At 35.0% G+C, this 23,473-nt stretch overlaps 1 protein-coding gene across 1 annotated transcript in view; it reads left to right on the top strand.

Annotated features, from left to right (window-relative positions):
• SLC30A7 (solute carrier family 30 member 7) overlaps positions 1–23,473 on the top strand; it is a 76,155-nt gene that overhangs the window by 16,292 nt on the left and 36,390 nt on the right. Inside the window, exons 4-8 of the mRNA NM_001136211.1 lie at positions 3,195–3,282; positions 3,939–4,065; positions 12,700–12,843; positions 16,513–16,563; positions 19,847–19,982. Coding sequence (NP_001129683.1) covers positions 3,195–3,282; positions 3,939–4,065; positions 12,700–12,843; positions 16,513–16,563; positions 19,847–19,982 — 546 coding nt within the window. The remainder of the gene's footprint in view (positions 1–3,194; positions 3,283–3,938; positions 4,066–12,699; positions 12,844–16,512; positions 16,564–19,846; positions 19,983–23,473) is intronic.

Raw genomic sequence — 23,473 nt, 5'->3', positions numbered from 1 at the left:
TCTCATCTCTCCTAACTCCCTTCCCCCCTTTCTTGTTCTTTCTAGTTAACTGGGGTCTGTGCCCATGTTCTTTTTTTCTCCTCTCCCTTCTGCTTTCCACATCCTCTCTTTCTCCCTCCCTTCATCTTTTATTCTTTCCCTTCTGCTCCCTCTATGCTGTACCACTGTATCCCTTGGGGTCTTTCTTATCCCCTGCTTCTGCCCCTTAACTTCTTCAGTTGTGGTTCCTTTTTTTTTGCCCTTTACCAGGCTCTCTTCTTTCACTGATTCTCCTTCCTTGATGCTCCCATTCCTGTTCCTCGCACTCTCTCCCCCTTCTTTTCACATCCATTCTCTTAAACACATTGTCTCTTATGCCCCTGGTTTTCTCTTCTACTTGTGCTCCCCACCTCCTTCCTCTTTCTTCCTAGCTTTGCATTTGTTCTCGAGCAAGCACACACCCTCTGCTTCTTGTACATGCGTGTGTCTTCGGATGTTTATCAAGGAACCACTATGATTTGAATACTTTGCTACTTCTAATGGTATAAAAATGAATAAGATGTGGCTTCTACTTTGGAGGAACTTGTGCTCCAATAGGGAAACAGTTCTGTAAAAATACCATGATAACTATACATTGTGACAACTGCTAAAAAAGAGATTTGTGAAATTCTGTGACAACTTGCTGATTTGGGGGTATAACCAAAGTGGTAAAGTTACTTGTAAAATTATAAAAAGTGAGAAAAAAATACTAATTATATTATTTTTATAGTATAAAGCAGGAGATACTGTTTTTGTGTAAATCCAGACAGCTTGAAAGCTCAGAAGAGAACCTATTCCATGGTACTATATAATCAAGATTCTAAAGTATATTTTGAATTTTTAAAGAAAGATTGTTTATGAAGTTATAATATTGTCTTAGAAGATTAGTAATTCATACATATTGTATATAAAAAATCTATTTAGAATATCTTATTAAGCAATCTTTCTGGATAAACAGTAACCAATTATAAAAATTCTCCTCAGTTCCTTAATTCTTAGGGTATTTATTATTTTTTATTTAGAATGCATAACTTCCTGGTTTAAGATGGTTTTTAGGAATAGCTTAGAATACCTTCAGTACCATAGCAAGTTTTACTAATTGAACTTTAAATAAAATATATGAGAGTAAGTTCTTGCCACCTTTTAATTTGTTTATCCTGTCTTCTCCTTATTTGCTTTTTTTTTCCTTTGAGGAGAAAAGAATTAGGGAATAAAAGCTGATGTAACATTTGAAACTGTTAGTAATTGCTATAGTAGTACATAGCAACAGTAGTAAAATACACCTGCCAGTATATCAGAATGACACTGAATAGGATAAGCCTCGTGAATCCCCAAACCCTCAGTTCAATAGCAGACTGATCACAATAGCAGACTGACCACAATAGAAGAAATAATAGGAGGAATCTGAGAAGCAGCAGAGACTTTTTGGTATTTCTTTATGTGAAGTCATCCTTGTGACTTGTCATACTCCTAGTTTTGAAATACCAAAGCCAGAATAAAAGTGGTAGACAGCTGATAGGTAGATGATACCTGGGTACATGCTTATATATGTATGTATCTATACTTGTATCTTTTCTTTGCCCTGGCTAAAGAATCCAGATGCTATCATACTTAAATAGGCAGTAGCACATTAATGGATCATACATTTTAATTTCAGGATTCATTCCATTCAAGTAAACATAGTCATTTGTAAAAGCAGTTGTGTCTTAAGATCTCAGGTTTTTCATTTTAATACTGCAGCCACATTTAGCAAATATATTAAATTTAATTAAATCCCCAACAATTTATTGAATATGTGGAGCACCTACTAAACTTAAGTATTAAGGACAAAAAGATGCCTGAAAAACCTTCCTGCCTTTGATCTTGAAATCTAGTGGAACTCAAGGACAAAAGGTTTTCAATCAAGTATTAGCTGCGGGATTAGAAGGGTAGGTTAAAAGAAAGTGCTTTTTATTTGGGGGGCAGTAACCCTACTGATCTACTAGATTAATTCCTAAGTGTGGATTATGGAAAGCAGGCAGTGAATTCGCTGGAATTTAGTATATGCTCTAACAAATAATATGTTGATTTAATTCACGTATATGCATTAGAAGTATGCATTGTTTCTCAGTGTAGAAATAACATACTTATGTTGGAATGTACTTGACAGGGTAAGCTCCAACGTAACTGTGTAGAGTATGTTTTTAAAGAGTTTGTTCTCTTTACTTTAAAAATATTTTTACAGTAAAAATTGTATTATCTAAAAATTAACAAAAGGCTGGAAGAAGCCATGTTTTTGATGTTCCTGTTACATTTTTTAAGGGCCAGAGTGGTTAACTGCTGACAGCACCCTTTGAATAATGTCTGAACATGTAAAACTGCCAAGTTAAAGTTGTTTCTAATGACTTTAACTAAGCCACGTATACCTCATGGAAAAATAAAATCTTTCCCCAATGCTTCACACAGGTAGGAAGCAGAAAGCTTCAGAAGTCCATGGAGAAAAAGACAGGTATTTTTTAAATAGTTTAATTAGAATTATGTGAAGCTAGAATTGATTATAAAAATAGGTAATTGAAAAGTTTTTGTTAAATGTATTAATCTCAGAAGAGTGGTAGAAATATAAATCTCAAGTTGTCTCTGGGATAATTCAGAATTAATTTTACTTTCCTTCAGATCACACCTCCACTTGCCCAAAGATTTGAAAGCTGAAAGGTACAAAGTAGAAAGCAGAAGGAGTTCTTAGAGAAGAAAGAAGTAATAAGTTATTTAAAAAGCCTTTATCAAGCTCTTTTCTTCTACTTTTTGTCTCTGTGTCCTTCCTTCTTTGCCACGTCTCTGGTCCTATTATTCTTCCTTCTTCAGTGGCAACTTGAGATTTACATTTCTGTGAAAGGTGTCTCTAAACCTCCTTACTCTAAAAAGAACTTTTGATTGGCTTGTAGAAACCCATGTGTTATATGGCATTCTGCTGTTAAGCGTAACTCATAAGTAAATTAATTTCCTCAATTGTACGATATATATATATATATATATATATATATATATACAATAAAACATCTTATACTATGAACACTGGGACTTTGTTGGCCATTCATAACCATATAATATGGTTCAGAACCTCTGAATATATGTAAATTTATGCTTCGATTTTTAAGAAGTAACTTACTAATTCAGTTGTTTACTTTGCTCTTCTTTAGGTATGTTAGAGCGGAAGTTCTGGCTGGCTTTGTCAATGGCCTGTTTTTGATCTTCACTGCTTTTTTTATTTTCTCAGAAGGAGTCGAGGTATAGTAGATAATAATTAGAGTCAGTAAATTACATTTCTGTAATGAACATGTTTACTAACTAAAGATACATGTAATAGAGCTTTTTTCACACTATCACGAAGTATTTATTTGAAGACAGTCTTGGATTAGATAAAATATTATGTATGTACAGGAGGAACATAAAATAGTTGAAAAATTATATATGAAACTACTTGAAATTGAAAACACTTAAATAATAGTGTTTTATGAGCTGTGAATAAAATATTGACACTTTGTGAACGGTAGACAATTCCGGGAGTGAAGTCTGTTGGAAAGAGTTCTTAAACCAGTGTCTGAGGATATTGCTCGTGAATCTTTAATATTTGGTACATTAAAACAAGTGAAGAGAAAATTTAAAGATTAATCGACTTAAAATTCATGGCACTATCTTAAGATTCCAAAGAAGGGTGGTTTTAGTCCCGATCTGCAAGCTTTTAAATGTTTGTATTTATTTAAAAATAGCAATTGTTAACCTTTTCTGCCATATGTAAGTACTGATTCTATTTCCTGTTAACTGTTTTGGAGTGATTTTAATTCTGAAAAAAACTAAACGTGTAAAAAAACTGCTTTCTGTTTTTACCAGTTGATTGGCCAAAAAGTATACCCATGCACTTGTTTGTCTTGTGTGTTTTCTAGAGAGCCTTAGCCCCTCCAGATGTGCATCATGAGAGACTGCTTCTTGTTTCAATTCTTGGGTTTGTGGTAAACCTAGTAGGAATATTTGTTTTCAAGCATGGAGGTCATGGACATTCTCATGGCTCTGGTATGATGGTTAGAACCCTTTGTTTCTTCATTTCCAGTTTCTGTCATAATTACTCACTTTTGAAAATTGAGCATTTTTACATGATCCATCATCACAGAAAGTGCTTTGAATTGCAATGTGCTGCAGTATGTAGAACTGCTGGAACACAGGATATGTAGTTTTTATTTTATGCTGACATGAGCAATTTGCACCAAATGACTCATTCACATTTCCCCCAGCAAAAAATGCAAGTACTAATATTCTGTCACCCAAACTGAAACTTAACTATTTGGGGTTTAAAACCATTTTGCTGATATTTTGATAAAAATGTTATTTTATTTGTTATTTCTTTGACTACTAGTGAGATTGAAAATCTTTCTGTATGTCTCTAGGCTGTTAAGATTTTTCCTCCTCTGGAATTGTCCCCTTCGTGTTTGTTTGCCTGTTTTTCTATTGTCTTGCTGTTAGTCCATTTATACACATTTTTAATATTTTTGTGTACTAATTCTTTGCTTTATGTGTTGCAAATATCTTTTCTCAGTCTATGGCTTGTCTTTAAACTTTTATGCCAGAGTTTTTAATTTGGAAGAGTGTGGTTTTTCTGTCTTACATATTTTGTGGTATGTTTTCTGCTTTAAGGAGTTTCCCATCCCTGGGTTATAAACACATTCTCTTATAATTTAATATTGTGAAATTTTTGACTTTATGATTTTTTTCCTGTCTACACTGGTCTTTTGTCTATATGTAATTATTTTCGTAATGGTTTAAGTTAGGACTTTTTTTCATCTCAGTGTAAATAAGCACCATTTATTAATCTGTTCTTTTCCTCATTCATAGAAGAGGATACTCATACCCTATATTAAATTGCCTTATGTATCAGATCTAGTCTGTTTATCTTTGGCTGCCCCACTATCACTCTGGAATAATTTCCACAAACTTAATGTTTTAGGATCTGATAGAGTTAGTCCCATCTCTCTTACCCTTTTTTTTTTTTTTTTTTTTTAAAACCCCTACAGTTGTTTGGGCTATCTCACTCATTTCATATTTTTCATTAGCAAGTCAAGTGTTGTGAAAAGGTCGTTTTGGGATTTTGATTGGTAATGCATTGTCCTTATGTGGACAATGGTGGAGAATTGACATATTAAGTTTTGTGTCCTTTATTAAGTTGTCTTAGGCACGTGAATAAAGATCTTTATGTTTTTCATTGGGTTCATTTTTAGGTATTTGAGAAGTTTTTCTTACTATTAAGAATGAAAACTATTATTCCTGCTTGTCTTATTTATATAGCTAAGACCTCTAGCACAATGTTGATTAGAAATACTTAGAGCTTGTATCATTGTGTCAACCTGGACAATCGCCGGGATAACTTTTAAAGAAACACTGATGCCCAGGTCTAATGCCAGAACGTTTACATCAGAATCTCTGGAGGAAGAGACCCAAACGTCAGCACGTTTTGAAGCTTCCAGTCAGCTTTAATGTGCAGTAGAGGTTCAGAACCATTGCTTTAACAAAAGAATGCTACTCAAGTTTTACCACTGCATCAGATGTTTGTGGTCTGTTTCTGGCAAAACTGCTTTATCAAGTGGAGGATATGTCTTTTTTTCTTGCGTCTATTGAAGTAATCTTTTTTTTTTTTTTTTTTTTTAGTTAGTAATTACATTGAAGGATTTCCTCATGAGGAACCATTCTTAAATTTAAGGGTTAAAATTTAGGTCTGTGATCATTTTGTGTCAGTTTTTGTGAATGGTGTCAGATAAGGGCCCAGTATCATTTTCTTGTATATAAATATCTATTGCCTCCACAGTATTTATTAAAAAGATTAGTTTTCTCCTTTGAATTGTCTTGGCACCCTTGTCATCAGTGAATTAAGAGTCCAAAATAAGACCTGGATTTCTGTCCTTGGATCTGTATGTCTGTCCTTATGGCAGTACCATGCAGTCTTGATTAATGTAGCTTTGAGATAGATTTTGAAATCAGAACATGAGAACTGTCCAACTTTATTGCTTTTAAAGGTTATTTAGCCTGTTCTGGGACTCTTCTTGCATTTCCATGTAAATTTTAGGATCAGTTTGTCAATATCTGCTCAAACAAGGCAATTGGGATTTTGATAGAAATTGTACTGAAACAGTTTAGGAATTACTGTCATCTTAATAATGTTAAGTATCCTGATCCATGAACCTGGGATGATGCCTTTCCATTTATTTTTAGCTTCTGTAGTTTCTTGCAACAATGTTTTGTAGTTATTAGGGTACATGTGTCACACTTATTTTGTTAATTTTTCTCATAGGGCTTTTTTTTTTTTTTTTTGGCTGCCATTATACTTGAGGTTGTTTTCTTAACTTCATTTTTGGATTGCTCATTGCTAGTATGGGAATACAGCTCATTTTTATGTATCAATCTTGTGTCCTGCCTCATTGCTAAAATTGTTCCTTATTCTACTAGGCTTTTAGTGTATTCTTTAGAATTTTCTAAATACAAGCATTATCTTATTTTATTGTACTTTGCAGATTTTGTGTTTTTTACACATTGATGATTTGTGACAATCTTGCATCAACAAGTCTGTCAGCACAATTTTTCCAACAGCATTTGCTCACTTCACATCTCTGTCATATTTTGGTAATTCTCACAATATATCCAACTTTTACATTATTATTATGTTTGTTATGGTAATCTGTGATCGATGGTCTTTGATGTTACTGCTGTGACCTACTAAAGGCTATGGTGAATGCCAGTCTGAATGCCTATTTTTTCTCTTGCCTAATTGCCCTGGCCAGGTCCTATAATGTTAAATAGAAGTAGTAGTAAGAGTGGACATTCTTTTCATTTTTCCTCTTTTTAGAGTGAAAGTATTCCGTCTTTCTTCATTAAATATGATGTTAGCTGTGCTAGCTATGGGTTTTCCAGAAATGCCCTTAAGGCTTGAGATTGAGGAAGTTTTCTTTCTGTTCCTGGTTTACTGGGTATTGTCATCATGAAAGGAAATTGGATTTTATTCATGACTTTTTTCTTCATCAGATGCTCAGTTAGTTGGTTTTATCTTATATTCTATTAATATGGTATATTACATTCCTTGATTTTCAGATATTAAACCGTCTCTGCATTTTTAGGATAAATCCCATTTGGCCATGGCTTATAATCCTTTTGATATATTGCTATATTGCTGGGCTTGGTTTGCTGGTATTTTGTTAAAGACTTTTGTGTCTATATTCTTAAAGGATATTGGTCTGTAGTTTTCTGTTAATATCTTTGGCTGGTGTCAGTATCAGATAGAGTAATAACTGGCTTTACACAATGAGTTGGTAAATGTTCCTTCCTCTTCTGTTTTTTTGGGGGGCATGGTAAAGGGAGGGTTTGTGAAGTACTGATACTTCCTGAATGTTTGGCAGAATTCACCTGTGAAGCCTTGGCTTTACTTTGTTGGCAGTTTTAAAATTATTCATTCAGTTTTTTTGCTTGTCATAGGTCTGGTCTCATTTCCCTTTCCTTTTGAGTCAGTGTCAGCACTTTGTGTGTTTCTAGGAATGTGTCCGTTTCATCTACTGTTTATAGATATGCATTAAAAAATACACCATTTTTTCTTTTTTTAATTTCTACAAAGTCAGCAGTGATTTTAGTTATTTTTGTCTTCTCTCATTTTTTTCTTGGTCAGAATAGTTATTTTTTCCAGAGAACCTCCCCTTTTGGTTTTATTGGTTTTTCTCTATTACTTTTCTCATCTTTTTCGTTTTCTTTCTGCTATAATATTTATTATGTACTTTCTTATCCTTTCTTTTGGGTTTCATTTTTTCATCTTTTTTTAATTTCTTAAGGTGGAAAAAATTCGATTATTTTAGATTATTGAGTTGAGGTTTTTTTGGAGGGTTTTTTGTTTTTGTTTATTTTATTTCATTTTATTTTTTAATGAAGGCATAACAGCTATAAGTTTTTTCCTAAGCATGGCTATAATGTAACCTGAAGTTTGGAATTCCCACTCGGATGCAGTGGGTTAAGGATTCAGTGTTGCTGCAGCTGTGGTGTAGGTCACAGCTGTGACTTAGACTTGATGCCTGGCCTGGGAACTTCCGTATGCCATGGGTATGGCTAAAAAAGAAAAAAAAGAAAGAAAGAAACCCAAAGTTTGGAGTGTCATGTTTTCATTTTTGTTCATCTCAAAGTATTTTTAAGTTTCCCTTGTGATTTCTTCTTTGACCCATTTGTTATTTAGGATTGTATCTTTTGATTTTCTCATATATATGAATTTCTATAATTTTCTTCTGTTGTTGATTTCTGATTTAATTCCATCATGATGAAATGATATACTTTTTATTATTTCAAATTTATTGAGTCTTGTTTTATGACCAAGCGTTTCATTTCTCCTAGAGACTCTTCAGTGTGCATGTGAGAAGAATATATATTCTGCTGTTTATGGGTGGAGTGTTCTGTAGATGTCTAATTTGTTCACAGGTGTTTAATCTTCTGTTTCCATGTTGGTCTTCTCTCTTGTTGTCTATCCAATATTGAAAGTGGGGTATTGAAATCTCCAACTAAAAGATAAAAATTATTTAAAAAAAGAGAAATCTGCAACTATTATTGTTTATTTTTCCATTTTTTTTTACTTTTCACCTTCTATATTTTATTTTATTTTATTTATTTATTTTTTTGTCTTTTGAGGGCCACACCCATGGCATATGGAGGTTCCCAGGCTGAGGTTCTAATCAGAGCTGCAGAGTTGCTGTGCCTATCCCATAGCAATGCCAGATCCAAGCCACAGCTTGTGACCTACATGACACACAGCTCATGGCAATGCCAGATCCTTAATCCATTGAGCAAAGCCAGGGATCAAACCTGTGTCCTCATGGATACTAGCTGGGCTTGTTAACTATTGAGCCATGATAGGAACTCCAGTTTTCACATTATGTATTTTAGAGCTACATTGTTCAGTGTGTATATTTTTATAATCATTATATCTTCTGGAGGGATTGAACCTGTACTATAAGATATTCTTTTCCTCTCACAATAATTTCTGGCTTATAGTATTATGATAGCCATTCCAGGTCCCTCCCCCCATTTTCTTTATTGCTTGCGGGGTATTGGTATATTTTGTTTTCTGTCCTTTTACTTGCAACTCATTTGTGCCTTTAAATCTAGCATTTACCTCTTGTAGATAGAATATAGCTGAGCTTTTTTTTCATCCATTCTGAAAATCTCTACCTTTTGATTGGGATGTTTAAACAATTTACATTTCCTGTAATTACTACTAAGGTAGGATTTACACCTGCCATTTTAATATATATTATCTATATCTCCTGTCCTTATCATGACTCTGTTCCTCAATTCTTGTCATTTAAATTAAATAGATATTTTCTAGTGTATCTTTTTCATTCTCTTGTTTCTTTCACTGTATATTTTTTATTTGTTTTCTTAATTGTTGCCCTGGGGATTATAAGTAGCATCTTAAAACAATGTAGTTCAGATCATTTGTAACTTCATAGTACACAAAAACTTTGCTCTAATATACCTCCATTCCCACTTCCCATCTTTGTACTATTATTGTCAGACAAATTACACATTTTCATGTTATAAGCCACTCAATACAGTTTTATAATTATTGCTTTATGCAGTTGTCTTTTAAAACATACAGGAGAAGAAAGAAGGTACAAATAAAAAAAAAATACATTTATCCTCTCTACCTTTACTGGTGCTCTTTATTTTTTGTGGATTTGAGTTACTGTTTATTGTCTTTGTGTGGATTTGAGTTACTGTTTATTGTCTTTTGTTTTATTTGTAGGGAATGCTTTTGTTTATGTGGAAATGTCTAATTTTTTACTTCATATTTAAAGGAGACTTTGGTTGAATATGGAGTTCTTGGTTGATTCTTTTCCTATTTTAATTTTGCTATCTCATCGTCTTTCAGTCTCTGTGGTTTTTGTGGGGATGTTAGCATTTACTCTTATTCAAGGTCCCCTGAACATGGTAAGTCATTTTATCGTGCTATACAACTTTAAAAATTTCTCTCTGGTGTTCAACCATTTGATTGTGATGTCCCCAAATATGGCTTTATTTGAGTTTATTCTACTTGGGTTTCCTGAGCTTCTTGAATGTGTATGTTAATATTTTTCATCCAATTTGGGGAGCTTCCAGCAATTATTTCTTCAAATTTTTTCTTTCTTTTCCCTTTTTTGGGACTCCTTTTATACTCAATTTGGAATACTTGATGTTTCCACAGGTCTGTAAGGTTCTGTTCATTTTTCTTAATTTTCTTTTCTTTCCTCTGCTCCTCAAAGTGGATAATCTCTGTTGATCCATTTTCAAGTTTGCTGTTATTGCAGCTCCGATCTGTGGTTGAGCCCTTCTAAAATGGATATTTTATTTTAGTTAATATATTTTTTTAACTCCAAAATTTCTGTTTAGTTCTTTTTTATAATTTCTGTCTCTTTATTAGTTTCCTCTATTTGGTGAGTCTTATTATACATTCTTTTTTAGACATGGTTTCCTTTAGTTCTTTGACCATATTTGTAATAGCTGATCTAAAGTTTTTGTCTATCAAGTCCAAAATCTGAGTCCCTTTCAGACTGGCTGAAGGCTATTGGCTAGTTTTTTTTCCTGTATATGTGGCATACTTTCCTCTTTCTTTGCATGTCTTATTTTTTCTTATTATTGAAAATTGTCCAGTTTATATTAATACAGCTCTGGTATCAGATTATTTCCCCCTCTTCTCTCAAACTTTGTTGTTCCTGATATTGTTTTTTGTTTGTTTGATTGTTTGTTTTCCCCCTGTTGTACGACTTCCTTGGACTAATTCATTTTCTGCTATGTGTGGCCATTGAATTCTCAGAGCTGAGCTCCAAGTCTGATAGTTACCACACTGAAAATAGAGATATTTTTCAGGGAACTCCAAGTTCGGACAAAACCTTGAATGTATTCTGGAGATGGTGGGGTTTTGTTTTTTTTTTGTTTTTGTTTTTTGTTTTTGTCTTTTTAGGGCTGCATCCACGGCATATGGGGGTTCCCAGACTAGGGGTCAAATCAGAGCTGTAGCCGAGGGCATACACCACAGCAACACAGGATCCGGGCACGTCTGCCACTACACCAAAGCTCACAGCAATGCTGGATCCTTAAGCCACTAAGCAAGGCCAGGGATCAAACCTGCATCCTCGTGGATGCTAGTCAGATTTGTTTCCGCTGAGCCACAACGGAAATTCCTGGAGATGGTGCTTTTAACAGAGCTTCAAAAGGAATAATATCTGGAAAGCTGGTGCTTTTGGCTAGTTTCAACTGAGCTGAGGCAGGAAGTGGAATGGAAATAGCTCTAAGTTAAAAACATTAAGACCCTGCTATCTTTTTGTTTGTTTTTGTTTGGGTTGGTTTTTGGTTTTTGGCTGCACCCCTGGTTCCTAGCCAGGGACTCAACCTGCACCACAGCAGCAACCCAAGCTGCTGCAGTGGCAACACCAGATCTTTAACCTGCTGTGCCGCAAGGGAACTCCAAGACCCTGTTATCTTACTGAGGTTTGGTAGTTTCTTGGGTAGATGATTTTCACTTTGTTTTGTGGTTTTGGTTAATTACTAGAATTCTGAAATTTTTTAGTTGTTCCCCACATTTTTGTTGCTTTAGGAGAACTAGTTCGCCAACATCCCCTGATCATTTTGGAAGTTGACTCCTCATTATTCATGATTTCTTGTATAATTCAATGCTGAATTTGATTTGAATTTGATTTCCTGGTATTTAGGAGTTTCGTAAATATAAGTGATATTTTTGAATTAGGTAACATCCAGTCTTTTTCTGTGCTTTGGAATGGTTTGTAGAAGTTTTTTTTTATCTATTTGTTTGGATGGTTTAGTAGTTTTTAGTTCTGTGGAGAAAAGATTCTGCACCATTTTGTACTTTTCCTAAGGATTCTTCCTGCTTTAGTATAATTTTACTGATCATTTTCCAAATGGAGCCCCGTCCCTGCCTCTGCCTTAAGGTGACCAAATGCATTCATTGTTTTATCTTTGTTAGTATATATAATAGTACTTAGCAGTGTTTTAGTCAAGATATCTGTCTGTGTTCACTTCTTTATCGCCAGTGCCTAGAATGGTACTGCAACATAGTATGTTCCAAATAAGACTACTTGAATGAATGAACAACTTTACTTAATCTCTTTAAATATTTCTGTGTACTACTCACTTATTTCCATCTCCAGTAAGTCTACTACTTCCTTCTGTGCTTTCATTTCCTTCCCGTACTCTACACTAGGAACTCAGTATTATAATGAATCTATAGCACTTTTTATTTATTTTTTTTAAGTTTTTTAATCTTTTGTCTTTAGGGCCACCCCCACACATATGGAAGTTCCCAGGCTAGGGGTCCAATCGGAGCTGTAGCTGCTGGCCTCCACCACAGCCACAGCAACACAGGATCCTAGTCGCTTCTGCGACCTACACCACAGCTCACAGCAAGGCCGGATCCTTAACCCACTGAGTGAGGCCAGGGATCAAACCTGCGTCCTCATGGGTACTAGTTGAGTTCACTACTGCCGAGCCTGGACGGGAATTCCTTTAGCACTTTTTAAAGTAAATGTATATTGAATTGAATCTGGTTTTAGAGCTAGTTCTTTTCACTAGTATTAGTATTATTGTAACCTTTGGATAATATATTTTTACATATGTTGTGTTCTGACACTCTGTTTTTAGGCCATGGACATAGTCATTCCCTCTTTAACGGTGCTCTCGAGCAGGCGCATGGCCACGGAGATCATTGCCACGGTCATGAACTGAAACATGGTGCTGGACATGGCCATGACCACACTCATGGACACGGACACTTTCATGCTCATGGTGAGTACAGCCTAAATACTTTCAAATGGACAGCATTCTAAACAAACAAATTACGTAGATTAATTTTCCTGCTTGAAACAGTCTGTTAAAAATATTGCAGGCAGCTTCCTTTCTAGTGAATCAGACCAATTAGTTCCCAGGGCTAGCTTATTTTTAGCCTATAATGAAATTCGCTTGGCATAAGGCGTCTTCAGTGAGTATATGATAATAAAATACCATAAAATACCACTATTTTAAATGAGTGTCAGTGAATGAGGAACAGTTACATTTTAGCAAATGAAAATTAAGTGTGGCGGGGCCTTTTGTGTCATACATATATAGGCTTGTAAAAACATGATAGAGGTTTTTTATTTTTTCACATTTTTAATTTTAATTTTAATAGATTTCAGCTGATATTTACCTTCATCTGCCCTTAGAAATCTTTATGATATATGATATATTTTTATGATATGATAACTTACATAGCATTGGGTACTGTTATAAGGTATTTATCAACTTAACATTTTATTTTAAAATTATATTTAAACAGTTTAGAGTATAGATTAATAGACAGAAGCTGCTTAGGTGATATAGTTTGATTGATCTTTAAATCAATTACATGCATAAACATTGCTAGTATTTGCCACATCGGCAGAATCTTAAAGCTTTCAATTTGAACATATGAAAGAGGCCTTAGAGATTGACTATTAAGCCCCTAATTTTTTTCGGTCTCTAAAATGTGCTGTATTTTTGTAACTATTACATGGGTATGCTTTAAAACCTTTCCTAAGTTTTTGTTGACATGCCTCCCAAAATAATTTTGAAAAACTGTATTTCTCACATTTTCAGGATGATTTCTTAAAAAAATTATTTGTTTAAATAATTGCAAAGAATATAATTTCTGATAATGTATAGGTTATATTTTAGAATGGAACTTCAGTATTACTCTATTGCATATGGTCAATAGACTCTAAGTACCTTAGTGGTTTGAATCCACACTATCACCCATTCAAAAATATATAAAGTTATATATTTTATAGCATCCTGTTTTTCCTTGAAGTCTTATTTTGATTTCTTCTTTCCAGAAATTTACAAAATGGAGTATATTTGTCTTGTCTTTAATTGATCATCTGTTACATTTCTTGGCAATAAAATATGAATATAAATTAAATTTTTTAATTTCTTAGGAACACAGAGAGCATTTAAACATTTCTTTTGGATGGAGTTATTATAACTTCCTAGTATAAAGCGAATCAAAATAGTTCTTTTTTGATCTTTGATAATATACATAATCATTAAAAAGAGGCATTTTATTTAATACGTATCTTAATGAGATGATTAGAACTCTTTTTTTCTGTTCGTTTATGGACAAATAAACTTTAAGATAGGTGAAAAGGAGCCCTTCTGTGGTCAAGAGGGAGAAGTAGGTGGAAAAGAAGAATATATCTTTCAAAATGATTATGTCAAAAATGACTGTCTTGTCTCTTCAGCAAGTGATGTTGAGACAGCTGGACAGCTGCATGTAAATCAGTGAAGTGAGAGCACAGCCTCACACCACACACAAAAATTAACTCCAAGTGGCTTAAAGACCTAAATATAAAAGGTGACACTGTAAAACTCCTGGAAGAGAACATAGGCAGATCTACCAGTGTTTCTTAGGTCCATCTCCCAAAGCAATAGAAATAAAAGCAAAAATAAACAAATGGAGCCTAATCAAACTGACAAGCTTTTACATAGCAAAGGGAACCATAAGCAAAATGAAAAGACAGACTGTGGATGAGGAGAAAATATTTGCAAACAATATGACTGACAAGGGCTTAATTTCCAAAATATGCAAACCGTTCATACAGCTCAATTACAAAAAACCCCAAAACAACCCAATCCAAAAAAATGGGCAGAAAAGAAGAAATTTAAAACAAAAACAAAAACAAAAAAACGGACAGAGACCTAAATAGACATTCTCCAAAGAAGACATACAGATGGCCAATAGGCACATGAAAAGATGCCAACATCAGTACTAACTGAGAAATAGAAATCCTAACTGCAGTGAGGTACCACTGGTCCGAATGGCCATCACTGAAAAGTGTGCAAATGACAAGTGCTGCAGAGGGTGCAGAGAAAAGGGAGCCCTCCTACTGTTGGTGGGAATGCAAATTGGTGCAGCCGCTCTGGAAATAGTATGGAGGTTCCTTAAAAAACTAAAAATAGGGTTGCCACATGATCCAGCAATCCCATTTCTGGGCATATATCTGGAGAAAACTCCAAAAAGATACATGCACCCCAGTGTTCACTGTAGCACATTAGCCAAGACATGAAAGACTCCTAAATGTCCATCTTTAGAGGAATAGATTAAGAAGACATGGTATATACACGCAATGGAATACTGCTCATCCATCAGAAAGAATGAAACAATACCATTTGCACTAAGCTGGATGGACCTAGAGATCATCATAATAAGCGAAGTTAGCCAGACAGCGAAAAGCAAGCATCGTATGCGAGCACTTATATGTGGAATCTAAAAAGAGATACAAATGAACTTACTTGCAGAACAGAAACAGATTCACAGACGCAGAGAATAGACTTTTCGTTACCAAGGGGGGGAATCAGGGAGGGATAAACTGGGAGTTTGGGATTACGAGATACAGACTCCTATATATAAACTAGATAAACAGCAAGGTCCCACTGTACAGCACAGGGAACGGTCTTCAGTATCCTGTAAAAAGCCGTAATGGAAAAGAAAAACTAATGACTGTCTTCATCTGGACCAACCAACCTTGTAAAGACAAGTCTGGGGTGTTGCTGGATTTTTAGAACAGTTACACTTCTGATTACCAGCAGGCTTTTCAAGGCAGCTCTGTCTTTCTCTCCACACCTCAGTGCCATGTTCAGACAGAAAGCATTGTGTAGCCTTATGCGTTTGTACTCCTTCTGGCGTTGTTACAGTGCTCTGTCAAAGCTGCCGTCGTAAGGGTCCGTCCACTCCTTGGTGCTGTGAGCCAAGAACTGTGGCTCCGTTGGTCATGATCAGAAAGTGCGTCGGCCTCCTGATGATCCTTTTAACACATGCTGTGTTTAACACCTCTCTTTACCTTGCTCACTTGTATTTTCTCCATTGAGATTAAAGTTGATTAATAACCTTCCAAGGGTTCAAGTATAAAAACTGCGTATTTTTCATTTCTTCATAATAAAGGCAAAATGGAAAAATATCTTTATCTCCTCTGTGTGAAAAGCTGGCCACATTCATCTGGAATCTATTGGGAAACTACTGTTGCCATAGTCCAGTTTTCCTGGGTGCCATCCTGGCTTCATTTCTTGGTCTTCTTAGAATATCAAACAGTCTTTTTTTTTTTTTTTCTGGATTTTCCAGTTGTAAAATTGGTGTAGCAAATGCTATAACATATGTTATGAATATTAGAAGACTGATATGTTTTTAATTTACTGTGTTTTTTTAACCACCTTTCTTAATATAATAATTTCATAAATACTTTGTAATGTTGATGCATCTTGATATTTCCTGTCTATCTTCATTTAATTACCATATTAAATTTTAAAAATGATTTTGTAGGTCTGATGTGGCTATATAGTCATGCATCCTTCCCGATACATTTGAATGAAAAGTACTCTGAATTGCAAAAATTGAATCAGGAATTGAAGACATGTTTTAAAATAATTTAACTTAACTCTCTACAGATGGCCCTTCCTTAAAAGAAACAACAGGACCCAGTAGACAGATTTTACAAGGTATGATAAGCAATTTGTATATTTCTCAGTTTTATGAAACTGGTTTCATAGTTTTGGTCTATCTGAAGTTTTCCTTTAAGAAAAATATATAAAATGGTGTTTGTGGGTTGTGTTTGTTTGTTTGGTCTTTTTTAGGCCTACAGCCATGGCATATGGAGGTTCCGAGGCTAGGGGTCTAACTGGAGCTGTAGCTGCCAGCCTACACTGCAGCCACAGCAACAAGGGATCCAAGCCGCGTCCGCGACCTACACCACAGCTCACTGCAATGCCAGATCCTTAACCCACTGAGTGAGGCCAGGGATTGAACCTGCATCCTCATGGATGCTAGTCAGATTTGTTTCCCCTGAGCTATGGCAGGAACTTCCAAAACAATATTTGTGTTTAAAATGTTTGTGTTTAAAATGTTAAAATTAAGTTTATTAGCAGACATTCTTTTAACTGTCACCGGGCTGTTTTCTCAGATTTAATAAGAAGATTAAAATATTCTGAAACTGTACTACTTAAATATAATTAAATACCCATGTCAGTAACTCTAGTAACACCACAGTAGTATGTTTGCCTTTGTGGGATTACTAAATAATTCTTCCGAGAATAATATTTAATATATGTTTATGTTTTGGAAAACTTTAGTGCTAAAATGTAATGCATCCACACCCAAAGAAGGTATAACACCAAGAATGAACCCAAATGTAAACTGAGGACTTTGGGTCATAATGATGTGTCAGTTGTAACAAACACACCACTGGTGGAGGATGATGAGTAAAGCTGTGCTTGAGTTGGGACAGTGGCTGTAAGAGAAATCTGTGTCTTCTACTTCGTTTTGCTGTACATCTAAAACCGCTCTCAAAAATAAAGTTTCTTTCTTTTTTTTTTTTTTTAATGTCATGAGAAGTGAGATCTCATATCCATAGGCATCAAATAATGACACCTAAACAGCCACTTACATATGAAATGATGTATTACAGAATTTTACAGGCCAGGGAAAAATCAGTCTTGTTTATGAACTGTAGTAGTTTCTTTTGGGGAATGTGAACCCATCTTTGGCCCTGGGTTTCCATTGTCAAAGTTTCCTAATTCCCAGCTCCCTGCTTTTATTAACTTTATTAACTTTTTCAGTCTGACTTTCTCACCAGTTTGTGATCCAATTTTGACTGTACTTATTTTTTTCCACTATCTTTTGATATAGCTATTGCTTTTTATTTTTTCACTGTGAATGTGTTCCTCCATACTGAGGAGCTTATTTCAGGAAGCTTAAATGTGTTTTTTAGACTTTGTAGGTTCTACTAAGTCCTTAAGGCTTTCAGCTTTTATGTAAGTTAAACGTGTTAATTTAGATTTGTTTCTTTAGTGATTTTCTTAGTTACTAGAAAGTAAGAGGGGTTAGTTAATGATAGTTGCAAATGAAACCAGTTTTCAAGTCAGCAAATAAGATGAAGCCAGGGACTTGCCAGTCAAAGGAAAATCAAGAGCAAAGGATTTTCTTTTTCCTTTCAGTGTTTTGAGCTGTTTTCATTTCTCATCCTACCAAAACATTAAGAATATAAAGGTTTGAATATCCCTTGAGAGTTTTGAAGCTTAGGGACCCTCAATCCACTTCCATGTGTATCTCTTTCCAGTTTTATTTTTAAAATTTAAATTGGTCCTGACACTTATTGATTTGTTTAATTCTTTGCTATTTGAAATGCCATGGAGAAATGGAGTATTTTTTTCTACAAGTATGCTTCTAACATAATGTATTTTTGTTATAGAAAAAAAGAGCCATTAGCTTTTTGAGAAATTGTTATAAAAGTTGATACCTTATGCAAATGAAAGAGTGTATTAGGTACTGAGGAATGAATTATATTTGGTATTAATACATGATATAAAATTCCACATTAGCAGATTGATTGGATCATATTTTCCTAGGATGTATTAAAAGTCAATTCAAGTGTATTAAGATTCAATTAAGGACTCTTTAGTAGTCCATTTTAAAATTATTAGAAAGTATTTTCAAGTTTGAATAAATCTATGTTTTATACTTAAAACATAATAATTGGTTTACCTTTAATTGCCCAGTGAATAATAATATAAAAACCAAGTATTTCTAAAGTAGATAGTTTTTACATATTAGATATTTCTTTTTAGATAGAATAGGTGTTGCTGTTGAATAATGTTCTATTTTTAGTGATACATGAAGTTTGAGACAATGCTTTGCTGTATGGTAAATTTTACATCTTAAATATCTAAATATTGAATAATTTGTCAGTTAATTTCTTAAAATATTGTTTACTAAACTTTTTGACTCTTTTAATGGTTTTCTAGTCAAGTGTCAATTACTAAATGTTTAATATATCTAGGTTTTTGAGCAATTAGAATATCAGTATCCTACCAAGTCAATATCTAATTATTAAAAGTGCAAAATATATTTACATCACTTTAAAATAATCAAATATCTACTTTCTTTCATATCAGATTTGAATTTAATATGCAACTTTAGGTAACAGTATGTTCAGGATAATTAATAAGTATCTCAGGATTAGTTGTGGTCCATAGGAAACTCTAGTCTCAAAATGTACTCATTTTAATTACCAGCAGAGGGCTCTGTGTATACATATATTTGTAGTTATAAGCCATGTTTTCTTGACTGATTCTTTCAGGCTAATGTGGTTTTCTTCGAACAAATTACTAATTAACTTCTGGACTCTTAACCGGAGATGAATGTGCACAAAACCATTTTGAAGTCGATTATTTCTCTACTTATTTATTTATTTATTTATTGTCTTTTGTCTTTTTAGGGCTACATCTGCAGCCTATGGAGGTTCCCAGGCTATGGGTCCAATCAGAGCTACAGCTGCCGGCCTACACCAGAGCCACGGCAGTGAGGGATCCAAGCTGTGTCTGCGACCTACGCCACCGTTCATGGCAACACCGGATCATTAACCCACTGAGCGAGATCGAACCCACGACCTCATGGCTCCTAGTCGGATTTGTTTCCACTGTGCCACAGTGGGAACTCCTACTTCTTCATTTGTATTAGAGCAAAATATCAAGGATCATTAAGAGTGAGTTTAATTTATGAGTGAAATATTTTAATCCCTGCTGTTTTCTCAAAAGGAAAAGATTATTTCAATTCCCAGAGGTACTATTATTTCTTTACTAAGCAGTGAATCTGCATTCTTACTGATTTTCAAACTGGTATTTGTTTTTTTATATATATAAAATCAAGAATATAGTTTTAAGATACATTTGCATCTTCAATTGATCAGAAAATGTTATTTTGATTCTCATTATGCTTTATTTCTAGGTGTATTTTTACACATTCTAGCAGATACACTTGGGAGTATTGGTGTAATTGCCTCTGCCATCATGATGCAAAATTTTGGTCTGATGATAGCGGATCCTATTTGTTCAATTCTGATAGCCATCCTCATAGTTGTAAGGTAAGTGTTGGTATGTTACTTTTAAGTATTAAAAATGAAAGGTGATAAATACGCTTCTTAAGCTACAGATCTAAATGATTATTATGTTGGCTTTTTTTTTTTTAATCTTTAACAAATTCCTACCTAGACTTTTTTTCCTTTCAGCTTCCTATTTTTTTTCTGTTTACCTAGGTTTTGATGTTTCTTTTTGATATTTAGTAATTAATCTTTTTTGTCCGTAATTCACATCGCTAGGAAGTTTCTTGAATCCAACACTATATCTATAGAGCCGAGCACTGGAAATATAAACTATATTAATGTTAGAATTAATATTATTCCTTTGAGATCTGTATTTTGCACTCTCAAATGCAAAAGAATATTAAAATCTGTCCTAGAGCTATTTTTAGTTTATAAAGTCTAGTAAAACTGCTTCCTGAAGTACATGCATGACCATCCACCTATCTAGATTGTAACTTCTTGAGGAAGGATCTGTCTTGAGTGCTTTGGCTCTGTGTTGCCTGTCACAGTACTAATGTGTATGAAAAAGTGTAAGTGTGGCTGTGTGTAAATTCTCAATAAGTCTCTTCTGAATTAATAGATAGTTACCGTCGCTTAAACTTAGGTCAGTTTATTTTATTATTACTTTCATTTTTACCAGACTAATCATCGGTCTTGAATTATGTATGTCCCTGTGCCTTGGTTGGACTGTTTTTGTTGCATTTATCTGTGATTTTACTGCTAGTAAAGCTGTCTTGGTAATGATAGCAAAGACCTGCTCGAGAGCAGATGGTGATGATTTTTATAGCTTGTAGTTGAATAGACTAGAACAGACGTAATAAATTACAATGAAATTAAAATCTTATAAATCATAAATTCGTCATAAATGTAGGCTTTTGAGTTTTTTCTTAAAAATAGAATATGCATATTAAATGTGCAGCTTGTTTTAAAATTTTCTTTAAATTATGTGTACTAGGAAGCAACTCTGCTATGTAAAAGCCTTTTATGAAGCTCGGAATCTCTTTTCTTCATCTTCGGAAATCTTACTATCCTTGTTTGAAAAATCACCTTAGATATTGCATAGTCTATGAATTTAACCCTGAGAGATTAGGTAACGTACATCTGTGCCTCTTTATGAACAATGTTCAGTGTTCATTTTATTTCGTGTTATAATCCTTGGTTGCTTCTAATACTTCTTAGAGTAAGGTCTTCCTCTGGTTTTGTCTCCACTGTCATTAGCTATCTAATTCTCCTATGATTTGTTGCTTGAAGAGGTTGGACTCTCTGTCTCCCTCTAAATTCTTTTCCACGCTGTGGCCAAAGTGATCTTTCTTTAATGAAGATGAAGGTACATGGAAAAATTATCTTGCTCTAAAGCCTTCCATGGCTTTCTTACCTTCAGGATAACGTGTGAAGTTCTTACTAGGGTTTCCTCTTGATAGCCACTTACTTTCAGTCTTTCTCTCACCTCTTCTTAATTTATAGTCTGCTCTCCAGCTACAGTAAGTAACTTCCAGTTCCCCAAAAATATGTTTTGAACTCTCTGGATTCTGGGCTTTGCTCATGTTTCCTCTCCAAAATAAACTACTCTTCCACCAACTGTCCTTCTCCTTCCCCTTGACCTCCGCAAGTGCATAGATCACAACCGCTCATCCTTGAGGTCAGGTTTCAGTTTAAATGGCACTTCCTTGAGGAAGAATTTTCTGATTCTTCACCTCTTTGCCTGGGTTAAGTATACCTATAGCACCCTCTGCTAGTCGTCTCCTGGCATTTACTTCCTCTATTTGAAAGAGCCTGTCTTATGGTGTCCCTTAAGCTTCGTGAGGCAAAACTGTTCTTCAGTTGTTGTAAAATCAGCAGGTGACTCTGCCAGGCCAAAAGTTCATAAATTTTGTGTTTGAATTAAAGTGAATTCATATTTTTTCAGCCTCAGAGAACGACTTCCTCTAATTCCAAATCAGGAATTCTTACTTAGTTCTATTCCCACTCATCTGTTCTACAAAGAGTGACTGACTGAATGAATAATAAACAAAATAATAAAAAATAAAAATAAATAAAAATAAAGATGCACACACACAGAGAACAAGAGAATTTTTTTTACTGGAATATATCATTATAAACTACACACATCAGGAGTTCCCATTGTGGCTCAGTGGGTTAAGAATCTGACATAGTGTCCATGAGAATGTGGGTTCAATCCCTGGCCTCCCTCAGTGGGTTAAGAATCACAGATGCAGCTCCTAACTAGCTGTGACTGTGGCGTAGCCGGGCACCTGCAGCTCCATTTCAACCCCCAGCCTGGGAACTTCCATGTGCCACGAGTTTTGCCTTAAAAAGGAAAAGAAAGAAAAAAAAAAAAACTACACCAATCATTTTCAACAAATATTTATCAAGTAGATCTTTTCACCAGGGTGCCGAAAGGACAAGGTACTCACTGGTTTGATCTTACGTTATAGTAGGAGAGAGACACAAACAAATTAAGCAATAAACCGCTCGGCTATCAAGCCTCTGTTATTGTGCAGAGGGTTAATATAGATAAGATAGTGACTGAGATGCCACTTGAGATGAGGTGACAAGGGAAGGGCTTGGGATGAAAGATGTGAATGTGGGTGCTCTCAGCTATGTGTGCGTTTAACGCCGTGAGATTGGCTGAGTTTGCCGAGAGAATGAGGATTGATTGATAGAGAGAGTCTGTCTATCTAGAGAGTCCCCTAGCCTGAGTGTTAGGGGACGTGGGGCGTAAGAAGCAATTCCAGCAGAGGAGAGTAAAGTGGAGTGGCCAGTGAGGGGGAGGAAAGACAAGCAGGCCTTGTTTTAGGAGCCCCATAAAGAAAGTGTTTCAAACAGGAAGGAATAATCAACCGCAGTAAATGCTGTTGGGCCAGTAATTGGTGACTTAGGTAAGATGCCCAGAAGGATGATGAAGTGATGAGAATGAAAGCCTGATCACAGTAGCTTCCAGAGAGAAATATGCCCACTATTCTATGTGGAATGGATGGTCAACGGGGACCCGCTGTAGAGTGCAGGACACTGCTTAATGTCCTGCAATAACCTATATGGGAAGAGAGTCTGAAAAAGAATGGCCAAGGTACGTGTATAACTGAATCCCTTTGCTGTACAGCAGAAATGAATGCAACATTGTAATCAGCGATGCGTCAATAAAAATTTTTTAATTAAAAAAATAGAAAATGGGAGGGGGAGAAAAGGAGCTGACTGTAGTCAGCTCCTTTTCAAGGCCTTTCGCTGTAGTGGGGAGCGGCGTGACCGCTGGCAACACCGAGGGTTCACTTTGAGGTTTGTGGTCATGAAGTTAAAGTGAAAACAACCGGTACAGGTGTGAGTTTATTTTCCTCGTCTTGTTCAGCTACTTGGTAAAAGGTATAGAATAGGCAGAGCACTGGATTTAAAAGGTTTGGGGCCTTGTTAGGTGAGTACAGACAGCATGAGCAGGGAGCAAGTCAGGCACGACAGTCGTGGGAAACTAAGATTTAGAGGTGAAAATAGACTCTGAAAAA

The sequence above is a fragment of the Sus scrofa genome, chromosome 4 (assembly GCF_000003025.6).
Source record: "Sus scrofa isolate TJ Tabasco breed Duroc chromosome 4, Sscrofa11.1, whole genome shotgun sequence".
NCBI lineage: Eukaryota > Metazoa > Chordata > Mammalia > Artiodactyla > Suidae > Sus > Sus scrofa.
The sequence above is the reverse complement of the archived record's forward strand: the minus strand, read 5'-3'. Positions and strand labels throughout refer to the sequence as shown.